The sequence below is a fragment of the Bos mutus genome, chromosome 2 (genome assembly GCF_027580195.1).
Source record: "Bos mutus isolate GX-2022 chromosome 2, NWIPB_WYAK_1.1, whole genome shotgun sequence".
Classification (NCBI taxonomy): Eukaryota; Metazoa; Chordata; class Mammalia; order Artiodactyla; family Bovidae; genus Bos; species Bos mutus.
Window position 1 is genome coordinate 117,575,619 of NC_091618.1, and position 17,132 is coordinate 117,592,750.

At 38.8% G+C, this 17,132-nt stretch overlaps 1 protein-coding gene and 1 pseudogene across 2 annotated transcripts in view; one reads left to right on the forward strand and one right to left on the reverse strand.

Moving 5' to 3' along the window:
- The window catches only part of PLEKHA3 (pleckstrin homology domain containing A3), a 28,404-nt gene that overhangs the window by 6,703 nt on the left and 4,569 nt on the right, over window positions 1-17,132 (forward strand). Inside the window, exons 3-7 of one of the 2 annotated variants that reach the window (XM_070359050.1) lie at window positions 4,613-4,768; window positions 7,142-7,278; window positions 8,781-8,945; window positions 14,081-14,124; window positions 15,743-15,907. In XM_070359050.1, the coding sequence (XP_070215151.1) occupies window positions 4,613-4,768; window positions 7,142-7,278; window positions 8,781-8,945; window positions 14,081-14,124; window positions 15,743-15,878 (638 nt within the window). In that variant the 3' untranslated portion in view covers window positions 15,879-15,907. The remainder of the gene's footprint in view (window positions 1-4,612; window positions 4,769-7,141; window positions 7,279-8,780; window positions 8,946-14,080; window positions 14,125-15,742; window positions 15,908-17,132) is intronic. The other variant, XM_005907522.2, reaches the window with a different exon arrangement.
- On the reverse strand, window positions 38-514 carry LOC102273479 (small ribosomal subunit protein eS26 pseudogene; annotated as a pseudogene).

The window sequence follows — 17,132 nt, forward strand, 5'->3', positions numbered from 1 at the left end:
AGGATGGTTTTTCTTCAGTGTATAAGGACCTAGCTCCTTACATGGGCTTTGGTGGAGGTCATGGGGCAGCTCCTGCAGGTCTAAACTGGGGTCGGGGTGTTTGGTCCATCTGGGCTTCACGAGAATGAGTCCTGTGCCTCTGACTGGCACAACTCATGCAGGAATGTAGTTTCAACATAAGTACAGCTGGGGAAGCACATAGGCATAGAACACTTGCTTCTGAAATGTCCCTGATGGCTGTGGCCTCTACTGTGTTTTCAGTGATGAACTTTTGAATGGCCTTAATGGTGTCGTTGGGCACACAATGGGCAGAGCTGGTGCAGTGAATAGGCTGCACGTGGCTATAGCCCTTTTAGGAACGGCTATTGTTCCTTCTCTTTTGGTCATCTTGGTAGTTAGGACCTGAGAGAGCTGACACATTACTCTTGACATTAACCTTGACCACCTGGCTAAAGCAGTGTCTATCAGATTTCTCTACTGTAAAGTTACCCTCCCCATTTTTTTTTTTCCCCATACTGTGCTTTTTCAAAAGGGGAGAAATAAAGCAGTTTAAGTCCTGCTGTAATTTTCATAAAGGAAGGTTTTGTGGACCATTGATTCATTTGTGTGCATAGTTGGGGTATGTGGGGTACAGGCAGGTAGGAGAGAGCAGAGAAAATGATAATGAAAAGTATTGAATTCTTTAAAGAGAATTGAAGGAAAAGATAAAGCACTAGAGCAAGGAGTGTTAAACCACACAGGGGTTCATGGCTACGTAAGATATAGGAACACTTCACCCTGGTGGGCCTGTTACATGCGTAGTCCCTGAACTATATGAGGTTTATCCCTGAACTAATTTTGTTTATTTTTATAAATCACACAAGAAAAGCACATTCAAAGCATGAATTTTTATTTTTAAAATGATGGTTTTATTTAATCTTATTCCTCAGATTTGATTCCAAATGAGATACTGACTCTTGTCATAAATCAAATTGCATTCAAAGTTCAAAGATTTGACAACCTTGAGGATATTTAAAGACTATTAGTGGCAGAATTCTAAGGCAACTCTAGAACTTTTTCAAGCCATGGCAGCATTTTTATTGTCCTTGTTTGTTTAAAGAGTAAGATACAGAAGTGGGCATAAATCTTCCAATATTCAGCCTTATGAATGCCAAAATACTGAATATAATCATGTAATTACAGTCCAAATCAAGAATTAGAATATTGTCAGCATTCCAGATGCGGGGATAATAATCATGTTCCCTGAGCCACTAATCTCTCTAAAAGGTTACCATTAATCTGACTTTTACCACCATAGATAAAGTATTGTCTGCTCTTGAGCATTTTATAAATGGAATAGATCAGTATTTTTTTGTGTGTCCAGCTTCTTTAACTAAATATTATGTTTGTGAAAGCCATCTAAATTGTTCTGTGTAACAGTCACCATTCTTATTGATATGTAATATTTTTATTGTGTGATTAGCTCTCCATTCTAGTATTGATGGGTGTTTTTTCAGTTTAGGGACTGTAATAAGTAAAGCTGCCATAAGCATTCTCATGTATTTGTTTTGTTGAACATATATCTGTGTTTCTGTTCAGTATATATCTAGAACTGGAGTGGAGTTGCTGAGGGAGGCATTTCTTATTCATACATTCAACATTAATGGATATTAAAGAAACTGTCCTTTTTTTGGCTCCTCCATGAGTCATGTGGGATCTTGGTTCCCAGACCAGGGATTGAACCTGTGTCCTCTGCATTGGGAATGTGGAGTCTTAACCCCTGGACTGCCAGGAGGTTCTAGAAAAGATTATTCTTGACCTTTGTTAAAATAGTAAGGTACAAGGAAGCAGACTTAGAGATGTAGAAAGCAAGCTAGTGGTTACCACTGGGGAGCAGGGAGAGAGAAGGAATAAAACAGGGGTAAGGGATTAAGGGGTACAGACTACTGTGTATGAAATAAATAAGTTACAAGGATATATTGTACAGCCAGGGGACGTAGCCAATATTTTATAAAACTATAAGGGAAGTAGAGGAACTGAAAGGCCTCTTGATGGGGGTAAAAGAGGAGTGAAAAAGCTGGCTTAAGACTCAGCATTCAAAAACGAAGATCATGGCATCCAGACCCATCACTTCATGGCAAATAGATGGGGAAAAAGTGGAAGCAGTAACAGATTTTATTTTCTTGGGCTCCAAAATCACTGTGGCAATGACTGCAGCCATGATATTAAAAGGTGCTTGCTCCTTGGAAGAATACCTATCACAAACCTAAACAATTTATTAAAAAGCAGAGATATCACTTTCCTGACAAAGGTCCGTATAGTCAAAACTGTGATTTTTCCAGTAGTCATGTACGGATGTGAGAGTTGGACCATAAAGAAGGCTGAACTCCAAATAATTGATGCTTTTGAATTGTGAATTGTGCTGAAGAAGACTCTTGAGAGTCCCTTGGACAGCAAGGAGATCAAATCAGTCAGTCCTAAAGGAAATCAACCTTGAATATTCATTGGAAGAACTGATGCTTGGCTGAAGCTCCAGTACTTTGGCCACTTGATGGGAGGAACTGACTGATTGGAAAAGATCTTGATGCTGAGAAAGATTGAGAGCAGGAGAAGGGGGTGACAGAGGATGAGATGGTTGGATGGCATCACTGACTCAATGGACATGAGTTTGAGGAAACTTGGGAGATAGTGAAGGACAGGGAAGACTGGTGTGCTGCATTCCATGGGGTCACAAAGAGTCGGACATGAGTTAGTGACCAACAACAAAATACCCAAGAATGGTTTTTATAAGTAGAATAATAGGATAACAGAACTTTTGTGGTACTTATTTGCCATTGTACACTGAGCATCTGGTCAGTATTTTCAGTAATTGATCATCTAAGTTAGGGCTTCTGCCAAACTTTCTGGGCTCCTCATCATTTGACTCCACCCAGCTTGTTTATTCATGAATATATCATTTTGTAATCCAACACAAGGCTCTATTTAGGCCTATCTCCTGATACCCTCAGTACATATTGTGTTCAGTTCGTTATCTAGGCCTTTTCTTGTGCTATTTTTCTCTTAACCAAGTTCTGCTGTCATCAGATCCTTAAACTTTTTTGCTTTCTGCTGCTTCTTACCTTTCGTTGTAATCACACATGATGTCTCTGTACCAAAGAGTTCAACATTTCAGTGCTTTATTTTTAGTGTATTAGTTTGTTGCCTGGATAAAATTATTTCCTCTGTTAGAGCAAAGACACCTTTTTTTCCCCTCTTCTATCTTCCTCTCTACAAGCACTGCTCTGAGCAGAGTAAATATTTGTTGATTAATGACAATATAACAGAAATTAATCTTACAGCAAAGATTGAGGATTGGCTCAGTATAATTCTTGGTTAGCTTTCTTTTGTCTGAGATCCAGGGTGGGGGTAGTGTAGGAGAGGAGGAGGAGGGTGGAGAGGAAGAGGAGATCTTCAAAATGCTCATGTTTTCCCGGTTATTATGAGATGCTCATTGCTTGAGGACTATTGTTCTGATGGAAGGTTACTTTACTTAACCATTTATTGCACTTTATGCCAAGCAAAGCTCAACATTCAGAAAATTAAGATCATGGCATCTGGTCCCATCACTTCATGGGAAATAGATGGGGAAACAGTGTAAACAGTGCCAGACTTTATTTTTTGGTGCTCCTATTTTTTGGTGCTCCAAAATCACTGCAGATGGTGATTGCAGTCATGAAATTAAAAGACGCTTACTCCTTGGAAGGAAAGTTATGACCAACCTAGATAGCATATTCAAAAGCAGAGCTATTACTTTGCCAACAAAGGTCCGTCTAGTCAAGGCTATGGTTTTTCTAGTGGTCATGTATGGATGTGAGAGTTGGACTGTGAAGAAGGCTGAGCACCGAAGAATTGATGCTTTTGAACTGTGGTGTTGGAGAAGACTCTTGAGAGTCCCTTGGACTGCCAGGAGATCCAACTAGTCCATCCTAAAGGAGACCAGTCCTGGGTGTTCATTGGAAGGATCGATGCTGAGGCTGAAACTCCAGTACTTTGGCCACCTCATGTGAAGAGTTAACTCATTGGAAAAGACTCTGATGCTGGGAGGGATTGGGGGCAAGAGGAGAAGGGGATGACAGAGGATGAGATGGCTGGATGGCATCACTGACTCTATACACATGAGTTTGGGTGAACTCCAGGAGTTGGTGATGGACAGGGAGGCCTGGCGCGCTGTGATTCATGGGGTCGCAAAGAGGGACGCGACTGAACTGAATTGAATTGATCCTAGGTTTGGGTAGGGGGTGGGGAGTGTTCCGAAACACAAACTGCTTTCAGAGAAATTAGTAAAAAGTATGGGAAGTGTGGCAGTGGTACAGGTGGCCCCAAGGGAGGGAGTTCTTAGATCTCGCATTCAGTAGTTAATTTGTTGGCTGTTTTCTCTTCATGTGCTACCACCACTTGACTGCCCATCTGGGTATATGTGAGAATGGTGGCTTGGAGGGTGCCCCTGGATAGCCCCTTAGGGAGGTGGTACTGCCTGCATCTTGAATCAAAGTTTGTTGTTTTAGGTCTCAAATTTCTAACAGTAAGTGATGATTTGATTTTCCCCAAATTACTTAAGTCCGTGACTGTATCTCGCCTTTGTTTATCATCATAGTCCATTCAGCTGACAACACGAGAATGGAATTAATCATTCCAGGAGAGCAGCATTTCTACATGAAGGCGGTGAATGCAGCTGAGAGACAGAGGTGGCTGGTTGCTCTGGGGAGCTCCAAAGCCTGTTTGACTGATACAAGGACTAAAAAAGAAAAAGGTAACTATACATTTTTCCTTCATGGTGGAAATATTTCTTAAACATAAATGTTTAAAAAACATTTTTTAAAAAACACTTTAAAAAAAAAAACATAAATGTAAATTGTTATGTTCATTTATAGTAATTCATTCCAGATAAATAATCAGAAATGTTGATCTGTGTACATAAGTGTTCATTATAATGAAAAATTTCTAAATATTGCCAAGGTTTAAATTTAGGGGAAAGGTTCAGTAAACGATATAGTGCTTCTGTAGGCTGATATATTTTGTAGCCTGTAAAATGTTTAGGAGGGATTTTGATGATGTGAGGAAATGCCCAAAGTCATATGATAATTAATTAAAAAGAGCAATATTCAAAATTACATAGCCATTCCTTGGCCAGCTCAGGAAAAATATGTAAGTATTGGTCAAGTTCTTACCTTTTCAAAGGGAATTTGTAGAAGAAGACTCACTTTTCACTTTATACCCTGTGGCTGTACCTTTTGACTTTACCATGTTCACATATTGCCAATTCAAAAGCCAAGCAAGGGAATTCCATTGCAGTCCAGTGGCTAGGGCTTGCTGCTTTCACTGCCGTGGCCCCAAGTTCAAGCCCTGGTCAGGAAACCAAGATCCCCCAAGCCTCGCAGCAAGGCCAAAAAGAAAAATAAAAAGCCAAGCAAATACTTTATGGTATTGGTTCAGTTATGTGCAAATATAATGTGAAAATAATAACAGTATTTATATCTTGGTTGTGAGATTGCAGGGTTTTTTTCTATGTATTTTTTATTATATATTTTTCGATTTTCAAAAATTTTCAGAGTATGTATTATTTCTATAATTAAAAACAGAAGTTATTTAAATTAGTGAAAGCAACTAAATATGGATATTGCAAAATGAAGGCTAAGGGTTGAATGTAAACACTTTTCAAATATATGGAAGAACATCATGGATAAAGTATGGTTAAGGGTAGGATAAGAGAGAATGAGTAGTCAAAATAGCCACAAGATAGAAACAACCCAAATGTTTATAGTTGGGTGAATGGGTAAGCACAATATGATATTACATACAGTGGAATATTATTCAGCCTTGTAAAGGAAGGAAATTCCCATGAATCCTACATTGATGAGTGTTGAATATACGCTAAATGAAATAAGCCAGTCACAAAAGGACAAATATTGTATAATTCTACACCTGTGTCTTTGTTTCATAGAGACAGAAAGAATGGTGATTTCTAGGGATTAAGGGAGGGGGGAAAGGGGAGTTAGTGTTTAACGTGTGTAGAGTTTCAGTTGGGAAAATGAAAACGTTTTGCAGATGGATGGTAGTAATGGTTGTGTAATAATGTGCATGGTCTTAATGCCATTGAATTGTATATTTAAAAATGGTTAAAATAGTGAATTTTGTTATATATGTATGTGTGTGTGTGTATATATAATATAACTACAATAAAAAAGAAAAAATGGCCTTAAACTTGGGTAGAAATTAACTTACGTTAGGTTAAATGGGCAGCCAGATCTGAGCTGCTGTGGTCCAGTCTGGCTACAGGGGCTTTGTGGCTCGCACCAAAGCAGTGCCACTGGCTCCAGGAATATGCAGAAGCACCAGGATCCACTGTGTGCACTACTTTTCCTTTCTCTGCTGCCCACACATCTATTTAGAAGGTATTGCTAAGTGAGTGGCCAAGATTATGGCTGATGTTTAGTGTGTCTGGAGATAATAAAGAAAAGTAGGTTCTTAGTTAAAACAGATTCTTAAAACAATATTATGTGAAAATAAAGCTGTGAAAGGAACAAAAGAAAATAAATAAATGCTTACATAGAGCAGTTTAACAACATGAAAGTTAAAAACTCCTATATACCGAAATACAATAAAGAAAAGTGAAAGACAGCTGAAAGATCTTGAAAAATATCTGTAGTATTTTGAATGGATGAAAGATTGCTATTATTAATGCATAAGCACTTTTACAGATTTTCAATTTATTTATTATTAAGAGAAAAACAAAAATCAGAACTGGAAAAAGGACTGTAAAGGACAATTATAAAGGACAAGAAAAGCCAATTTACAAAAAAAGAAATACAATCACTTATTAAATGAAAGATGAATAACGGAATGGAAATATCCTGTATAAGGCATTCATTGTCATCAACTCCTCTCTGGAAATTAATCTACCTAAACTTCGTGTCAGATATATGACTGCCAGCTTTTTCTAGTTATCCAAAAAGATGATGTTTCCTCTAAAGGGAAAAACTTTACATTCTATTTTCAAGATCTCATACCTCCTAAGCTATAGGTACTTATATCTATTGCCTTACTTTTTAATGATTCCATTTTGTTGCTTAGCCCCTAAAATATGAAAATGGTCTGTTTGAATGTTTGCACATGTTCCTTTCAGAAATAAGTGAAACCAGTGAGTCTCTGAAAACCAAAATGTCTGAACTTCGCCTCTACTGTGACCTCCTAATGAAGCAAGTTCATACGATCCAAGAGTTTGTTCACCACGATGAGAGTCATTCATCGCTCAGCATAGAGGTACATCCAAGACGGCCCTTTCCTGTCTGGTTGTGCTTTCCTGACACACGGTGGGTGAGCACCTTCACGTAAGGTGACCGAGGAGCACTTTCAAGACAAGTTATTCTCAGCTTCAGACCTCTTGTACTGTAGACTCTCTGGAAACATGTATGATCTTTTAGATTTGGTCTGTAGAACCAGAATAAAGCAGCAGGCAGCACATTTCTCCAAGGAATCAAGGTCTGTCTTTGTAGCCAGTTGATAATTTGATAGGTGGGGTGGGGAAGAAGCATTACAGGCTCTGTTCCCTAGACTGACTGCGTGAGTTCACTGGACAGCTGCTATGTTCTTTCTTTTGTAATAAGGTTCTAGCTTAGCTATTGAGGGTTAATAATTTGGCTTTATAAAAGAACTTGAAAAAAAATCCTCTTATCCTCTTAGAACAGTGATGTAAGAATCAAAATTCAGATTTATGAGACCTGTCTATGAAATAGTCTCATTCTTTCTGATAAAGTAGGACAGTGAGCCTTATTGCTTGCTCTCTGGGTGAAAGGCCAGCATGGTTCCCAGTCCCCTTTTGCCTGACTTGGGAGAAGTGGAACACGAAACCTTTCTGCTTCTACTGTGGCCTTCTACTGGGGAAGGATCATGGCAGTTGTCTCTGGATGTAGGTATGTTAAACTTAAAGCTACTTGCTGTTTCATTGCAGGCTCTCCAGTGGCAGGTGCCCTCGCATCTGCTCCAGTGGCTCAGGGACAGTGTCAGGGACCCAGTCTTGTTCCTTCCTTCCATTCTGCCGTTCTTGGTGTGTTGGTTTTTTCTCCTCATGCTGAGCCTTCTATGCTACTGCAAGGTCTCATAGAAGCAGGAGGCAGTGGGTGGCCATAGTAGAGAGAGAGTCTCTCTACCTTGGCTTTTATCAGAGGATGAAAATTCCAGAACCCCAGCAGACTTCTCATTATCTTTTTGGTCTGAGTCAGTGGAAACTAGGAAAAATGAGTATTTGACAAAGGATCGTGGAATCGACGTGACTGACTTATACCAGTCTATATTCATCCCCCAGGAGCAGGGCACTCTGCTGTCTTACAAAAAACCTTGGGAGTTTGTATTCTACCAAGAGGGAAATGGTATGATAATGTGCGTGGGGGAGACATGAATTCTGCCTGCCTCTTCAGTCATTGTCTCCACTACGGTGATCACCTTCGGAATTCTGATGCTTAGAGGCTTACAGTCTAGGTTAGGTTTTTTTAAGATAAATTTTTGTACACGGTTTTTCAATATGATGCTTGGTTTAAGTGTAAGAGTTATTTTTTCATGGAGTCTAATTTCATATATTGTTTGCCTGAGAGAATTTTTATTCGTTCACTGATTTAGTTTTCTAAGGTAATGTATTTTAAATAGATTTGAACATAATCTAATAAGGTGTCTATTGAAGGTAATGATTATTACTTGATTATAAGATGGTATATGAATCCACGTAATTGTGTATGAGTCTGTTAAACTCTTGGCATATTATTTTTCAGAACATGAATGAAGCCTCTTCTCTACTTAGTGCCACGTGTAATACATTCATCACGACGCTTGAGGAATGTGTGAAGATAGCAAATGCCAAGTTTAAACCCGAGATGTTTCAGCTGTGCCATCCGGACCCCTTGGTTTCTCCTGTGTCACCTTCCCCTGTTCAAATGGTTAGGACTTGTGGTTTTTCTTCCAATGATACTGCATGTAGCTTTGTTTTTGTGTTTATTTTTAAGGCTGGAAACCGGCAGTGGGAGGGAAAGAGTCAACAGGTTGAACTTCTTTTGACTGTACTCAGATTTTGTATGGGGCCTCTCAGTTGACAGGCTCCGTGTGTGCCAGGGTCCTGACCCCCTCTCCTTGGAAGGGCTGTGCCATTTACCCCAGCATACCAGGAAAATATAGAACTCTGGGCAGCTGTGACATTAAAGATTGGGAAGCATGCTTCTGTCTGGTAAAAGCACTGCAAGAGGGTGACGACTTACTCATAAGGGGTTAAAATTAAGCAGATCTTTAAAGGAGTTGTAAGAGTTTGAAACACCATGTTACAGGGGACACAGTATTTTGTAGTTGGCATTTGGATTTGAACCTTCCAAAGGGGCAAGGTACTTAATCTCTCTGGACTTTATTTTTCTCATCTCTAAAATACATGTGTTATTTTTACATCAGAGGAGATCTAACCTGTTTAAATGTTAGGTTAAACATTAGGTTCTTACTCCGAACAGCAAGTACTCTTTTTGCCAAGGGTGGTGGCTTCATTGAGCTTTTCAAGGTAATAAACTTACTCGAGCATGCTGTGGGGGAACTTGGAGATGAGATAAGTTTTGATGAAACCTTACATTTTTTCAAATCAAACTATTTTCATGAGCCCTTTTTTAGGAGGAAGAATGCCACCTGGCTTATATTTTAGTAGTTACCTGAAGGCTTAATTGTTGGCAGAAATAATAGGGTACAACTTATTCCAAGATTTTCTTACCCACCACAGCAAATTTAATGATATGAGAATTAGTAACGATTATTACTTACATTTATTTAGATCGTGGGTGCATACTAAGTGTCCAACTCTTTGCAACCCTGTGGACTGTAGCCCACCAGGCTTCTGTGTCCATGGGATTCTCCAATCAAGACTATGGGAGTAGTATTATGCGTTACCATGTCCTTCTCCAGGGGATCCTCCCAACCCAGGGATTGAACCCGCATCTCTCAGTCTCCTGCATTAGCAGGCAGGTTCTTTACCAGGAGTGCCACCTGGGAAGCCCCACTTAGATCATAGTTTTCTAATTAATTTATGGTGGACTAACAGCATCCTCTGAGATAAATGTACCATGAAAGTGAGTTTTATGGCCAGATTAGTCTGGGAGTGCTAGGTTAAGTTAAATTGGGTTTCTCTGTCATAGGACTTCTTCAGTTCAGTTCAGTTCAGTCGCTCAGTCATGTCCGACTCTTTGCGACCCCATGAATCACAGCACACCAGGCCTCCCTGTCCATAACCAACTCCTGGAGTTTATCCAAACTCAAGTCCATCGAGTCGGTGATGCCATCCAGCCATCTCATCCTCTGTCGTCCCCCTTCTCCTCCTGCCTCCAATCCCTCCCAGCATCAGGGTCTTTTCCAATGAGTCAACCCTTCACATGAGGTGGCCAAAGTATTGGAGTTTCAGCTTCAGCATCAGTCCTTCCAATGAACACCCAGGACTGATCTCCTTTAGAATGGACTGGTTGAGTCTCCTTGCAGTCCAAGGGACTCTCAAGAGTCTTCTCCAATACCACAGTTCAAAAGCATCAAATCTATGGCACTCAGCTTTCTTCACAGTCCAACTCTCACATCCATACATGACCACTGGAAAAACCATAGCCTTGACTAGACAGACCTTTGTTGGCAAAGTAATGTCCCTGCTTTTGAATATGCTATCTAGGTTGGTCATAACTTTCCTTCCAAGGAGTAAGCGTCTTTTAATTTCATGGCTGCAATCACCATCTGCAGTGATTTTGGAGCCCAAAAATATAAAGTCTGACACTGTTTCCACTGTTTCCCCATCTATTTGCCATGAAGTGATGGGACCAGATGCCATGATCTTCGTTTTCTGAATGTTGAGCTTTAAGCCAACTTTTTCACTCTCCTCTTTCACTTTCAAGAGGCTTTTTAGTTCCTCTTCACTTTTTGCCATAAGGGTGGTATCATCTGCATATCTGAGGTTATTGATATCTTTCCCGGCAATCTTGATTCCAGCTTGTGCTTCTTCCAGCCCAGCGTTTCTCATAATGTACTCTGCATATAAGTTAAGTAAGCAGGGTGACAATATACAGCCTTGACGTACTCCTTTTCCTATTTGGAACCAGTCTGTTGTTTCATGTCTAGTTCTAACTGTTGCTTCCTGACCTGCATATAGGTTTCTCAAGAGGCAGGTCAGGTGGTCTGGTATTCCCATCTCTTTCAGAATTTTCCACAGTTTATTGTGATCCACACAGTCAAAGGCTTTGGCATAGTCAATAAAGCAGAAATAGATGCTTTTCTGGAACTCTTGCTTTTTCGATGATCCAGAGGATGTTGGCAATTTGATCTCTGGTTCCTCTCCCTTTTCTAAAACCAGCTTGAACATCTGGAAGTTCACAGTTCACATATTGCTGAAGCCTGGCTTGGAGAATTTTGAGCATTACTTTACTAGCATGTGAGATGAGTGCAATTGTGTGGTAGTTTGAGCATTCTTTAGCATCGCCTTTCTTTGGGATTGGAATGAAAACTGACCTTTTCCAGTCCTGTGGCCACTGCTGAGTTTTCCAAATTTGCTGGCATATTGAGTGCAGCACTTTCACAGCATCATCTTTCAGGATTTGGAATAGCTCAACTGGAATTCCATCACCTCCACTAGCTTTGTTCCTAGTGATGCTTTCTAAGGCCCACTTGACTTCACATTCCAGGATGTCTGGCTCTAGGTGAGTGATCACACCATTGTGATTATCTGGGTTGTGAAGATCTTTTTGGTACAGTTCTTTTGTGTATTCTTGCCCCCTCTTCTTAATATCTTCTGCTTCTGTTAGGTCCGTACCATTTCTGTCCTTTATTGAGCCCATCTTTGCATGAAATGTTCCCTTGGTATCTCTCATTTTCTTGAAGAGATCTTTAGTCTTTCACATTCTATTGTTTTCCTCTGTTTCTTTGCATTGATCACTGAGGAAGGCTTTCTTACCTCTCCTTGCTATTCTTTGGAACTCTAGAACCTCTTTTATGCTCAAATGCATGTGACTCTCTGAGGAGAGGTGACTCTCTGAGGAGAGGTGGTGTGTTTCTGAAATTTATTTGATGGTTGAACCCTTCTGTATATTTTTAAATAACAACCCACAGGATTGTGGCATTTGATAGAATGCAGTTTGACAGTGTTGCTTTTTAGAGCAATTTTAGGTATACTGTGAACTGCTAAATAACATTATAATTGAACAGAAAACCCTAATCTTTTGGGATGGATGTAGTGTGTTCCTGAGCTTGATATACAAGGGGTACACAGTACTTTTTTTAAGGTGTCAATTATTTTTGTATAAGGTATTTTGTTTTATAGAGTCAAATATAATGAAAACACCTCAGACCTACCTGATTTCTGCATCAAACTTCTGAGGAAAATGCTTTCTGTTAGAAATATTCTATAGTCCAGAGAAGTCATATGTGTATTTTATGTAAACCATAATAACTGTCTCTTTTAAACTAAAGTCTTTTATCAGTGGAAACATTACAAAAAATCCAATAAGTAATCTAGAAAGTGTTGGTTAGAGGTTACTTATTTTTCCTCACTGTGCCATTTTACTTCATTCTTAAAGCAAAATTGTGGCTTATGGTAAATAGTTCTGGAGACACATAGCATAGAAAGTAAGGTCAGATAGTCTTCAAGGGGAATTTTTCTTTTTTTTTTTTTAATGACATGAGTAAACGAAAAAGCTGAAAGATCTGAGAATTCAAAAATTAACTTGATCTTTGTAACTGCTTAGCATAGTTAATCTCATGTCTCTCTTTAAATTAGCTTGCATTCAGTTATATCTCAAATCATCATGGAGGTTTAAACACTTGTCATTTTTGATCCATAAATTGAGTGATAATTGTAGTGGGAGTGTTGCTGGGTGAGTAATCCTAAAGGAAATGATTTCTCTTAAAGCAGCTGTTAATATCCAGTTGAATCTTTATTTTAATCATATTAAGTATCCCTGGACTACAAATTGGATGGGTCTTAATTCTCATTTCAACAGGGATTTCTCAGAGCAACTGTAGAAGGCCTTTATGTAACACAACTGTTAGACTTGAACTTACTTCTAAGACTTTTGAGCTCCTGTATTTAAAGGAAGTATCCTTAATTTTAGTAAAAAGTTTGCTTTTCTGCTACCTCGCCAAGCATTGAAATAATCCACTTAGCTGCTTCTGTCTTCTGGGGGGAGTAGTTAAATTGTGTTTTGTATTTTTCATAATAACTTTCTGATGAATCAGATTTTATTTATTTATATTTTAAGTATATGATTTTAGAAACCTAGTCAAGGCTTAGGGTTTCTCTTCTGGTTTCTTTAAAGGCTTGAATTATTAATGCTGTTTTCCATGAAAACCACCCACACTTTAGAACATCTGTGTAATAGCTACGTGAATAATGAATGGCGAGGAGAAGCTCTGCCTTTTAAAAAAGAGACAGAGAGAGACATTTATTAGACTGTTTTCTTTTCTGACTTTCTAAATACTTCTTTTCATCATAAATAGTGTGATTTTCTTTGAGGGGTCTAGTTAGGTATACTGTTTTATATATATTTATATATATACGTGTGTGTGTGTGTGCGCGCACGCGTGCGTGCATGCATGCTAAGTCGCTTCAGTCGTGTCCGACTCTTTGCAACCCTATGGACCGTAGCCAGCCAGGCTCCTCTGTCCATGGGATTCTCCAGGCAAGAATACTGAAGTGGGTTGCCGTACCCTCCTCTAGGGAATTTTCCTGATCCAGGGGTTGAACCCGTGTCTGTTATGTCTGCTGCATTGGCAGGCGGGTTCTTTACCACTGATGCCACCTAGATACATATATAAAATAAAATTTGGTTTTTAATATTGAGAAAATAATCCAGCATGTTTTTGTATGCTTTGAGAAAGATTTCAGTTATTAGTTACTAGGGAGAAAGCTTTATCTTGTGCTAATGTTACTTGAGTCTGTAAAAAAACAAATTTTTTGGCCAGCTATCTTTTCCTTGAGTAAATTTATGTTAATTATCATCACCATAAAAATATATTAGAGCTGTCTTGTTCTACTTGACCTGTGATTAAGCTTATTTTCTTTTAAAATTTCTAGATGAAGCGTTCTGTCAGCCATCCTGGTTCTTGCAGTACAGAGAGGTAAAATAACCTTTTCTTTTGACCAAATTCTCTCAAAATTCTACCTACTTAGGGAAATTTTTTTTGTCTTTCATAAAATGGAATATAAACTCTGTATGGGCAGAGTCTTGTTCTGATTTGCTCATCACTGTTTCTCTTACTGCTTAGTATAGAGCCTGGCCCCACTAGATAGTCAGTAAAGAACAATAATGAGTGAATAAAATTGCCAGTAAGGTAAGCAACTTGGCAGCTATCATACTTTTTTTAAGCTGTAAATTATAACAAGTGACAGTTAATGGAAATCCATTTTCAATGTATTAAGGCTTCAAACTTAGGCTTATTTTACTATAGTTTATTATAGAATCATATATTTGTTCTGAGCTGTTTTATTTGGAGCTAAGGCTGTTACTGAAAAGAGAGAAAAAGCAATTGATATTTTAAAGTATATATTCATATCAACACATGTAAAAAATTTACCTTTTTGATCTTGCCAGGATATCCCATGCTGTTTATCTTAGCAGGTAATATTCTTTCGAGTTGCTATGGTTGTCTTATTGGTTCTTTGGAAAGTGATGAAATTATAGTGACATTAGCATTTATGTCTCTACATTAATATGGGGTAGAGGCAAAAAATGGTTATTATAGGATTATATGAAGTCATGTATGTGAAACTTTAGAAATTTGTAAAGTATTATAGAATTTAATGAATCTTTCTTTCAGTAAATGTCTACTGAGTGGCTACCAAAAAAAAGAATAAAAGCTGAGACCCCTTATTATTTTGTCACTATTTTTTACCCTCTCATGATTATGTTATTGATTGAACTATTATGTGCTCATAGGAGTCCAGTATTGTATCTAATTCTATCAGGAAATGAAATATTTCACCAACTGAATTTTCCAGAAAAATAAAAGCTTGATTCCTTTAACAAAGTTTTAATTTTTTCAAATTTTTATCTTAATGATCGAATTTTTTGACCTGTATTTTATCCATTTTGCCTTATTAAATAAGCTACAATATGAGTCTTTAAACTTTATTTTTTCTTGGTGAATCAAGTTTGTCATTAAGAACAGTAATGTTGGGCTGTCATCCAGTGATAATGCTGTTGAGGGGTGGTGATTTGCTTCTGCGTTGAATTTTTTAGTTTAATTTTTCTAGTTTTCTGGTTTTCCAGATTGATTTGTGAAAACTAGTTTTTCTAGCCTTCACTTACTGCTGTCAGTGAGTTGGCTCCTAGCACACTCCCATACTGCTGGCCCATCCCCTTTGCTCTGCTGTTTTAGATTGGGTATGAGTGACACCAGATACATGTACTTGTGAAGCCGGTAACTTTTAGTTTTCAAGTACTTGTTAACCATAAGACATGTTACTCTCTAGCTGGACCTTCCTCTATAAGTAGTCACTTCATTGTACCTCTTTTCCTTTCAGTTTGGCTCAGAGGCTATATTCCCCAGCTTACCAGCTGGGTTCTAAGTGCTTTGATTTGTTTATGGTCTGACCTCTGAAGGAGTAGAATGTTGCTGAAATAGAACTTTGAGTATAAAAACAGTTCCTCTTTCATTTAAAGAGAAGTCACTGAAAACTGCAGTTGAGGGTGTTTTCATTTGTTGGAAGTCCTTAATGCTTTTAATTTATTTACAGGAGTAGCCACTCTATAAAAGAACCAGTGTCTGCACTTCACCGACTCTCCCAGCGACGCCGAAGAACCTACTCCGATACAGACTCTTGTAATGATGTTCCTCTTGAAGACCCAGATAGTAAGTTAGAAGGGGTATGACTCTCCCTTTGGCCTGTTCAGCAAAATAGGTAAGGGGCTCTGTAATTGTTGAAATGAAGAATACTGGCAGTGAATAGGGTCAGTACTGCTGCTGTTGCTGCCAAGTCGCTTCAGTCGTGTCCAACTCTGTGCAACCCCATGGACAGCAGCCCACCAGGCTCCCCCGTCCCTGGGATTCTCCAGGCAAGAACATTGGAGTGGGTTGCCATTTCCTTCTCCAATGCATGAAAGTGAAAAGTGCAAGTGAAGTCGCTCAGTCATGTTCGACTCCTAGTGACCCCATGGACTGCAGCCCACCAGGCTCCTCCATCCATGGGATTTTCCAGGCAATAGTACCGGAGTGGGGTGCCATTTCCTTCTCCAAGGGTCAGTACTAAGAAGTACTAAATATCTCTTTGTAAATACTGTATCTTAGATTTACATATGTAATATCAACATTTTTATTCCCATTGCATTTTAGTAATTTCTTATTAATCTTATATTCCCACTATATTTGCATTTAAAAAACATTTTAGAAGGAAGCATAAATTGTGAGTTGGATTCTAGGGAAAGATAAAGGCAAGTTCTAAGTTCAGAGAAAAATAAATCAGCTGCTACTGCTGCTAAGTCCCTTCAGTCATGTCCAACTCTGTGCGACCCCATGGACAGCAGCCCACCAGGCTCCCCCGTCCCTGGGATTCTCCAGGCAAGGACACTGGAGTGGGTTGCCATTTCCTTCTCCAATGCATGAAAGTGAAAAGTGAAGTCGCTCAGTCGGGTCCAACTCTTAGCGACCCCATGGACTGCAGCCTTCCGGGCTCCTCCGTCCATGGGATTTTCCAGGCAAGAGTACTGGAGTGGGGTGCCATTGCCTTCTCCAAATAAATCAGCATTGTTACTTAAATAATTTGAAATGGCCAAGGTAAATAATTATTTTCTGGTGGTGATGGTGAATTATACTAACATTTATTCCTGTGCCTTTTTCTTCCTTCTTATTAAAGAGACAGCATACTATGATTGAATAGGAAAGATTTTGTGATTTCTGTTGATTATTTTTTTCTTCAGAGGAGAAGCTTTGAAAGTCTGTCAGAACATATACTTAGACAGTAGTGACCATGATTTCCAGTGAATGCAAATATGGTATTATTATTACAACTCCATTAATAGACTTTTGCTTTCCAAAGTCTTTACTATTTTTCCACGAAACATGTGGGGTAGAAATTACATATTATTCTCAGTTAAGGAACAGGTTGTGTTCCAAGGGTTTATTTGTAA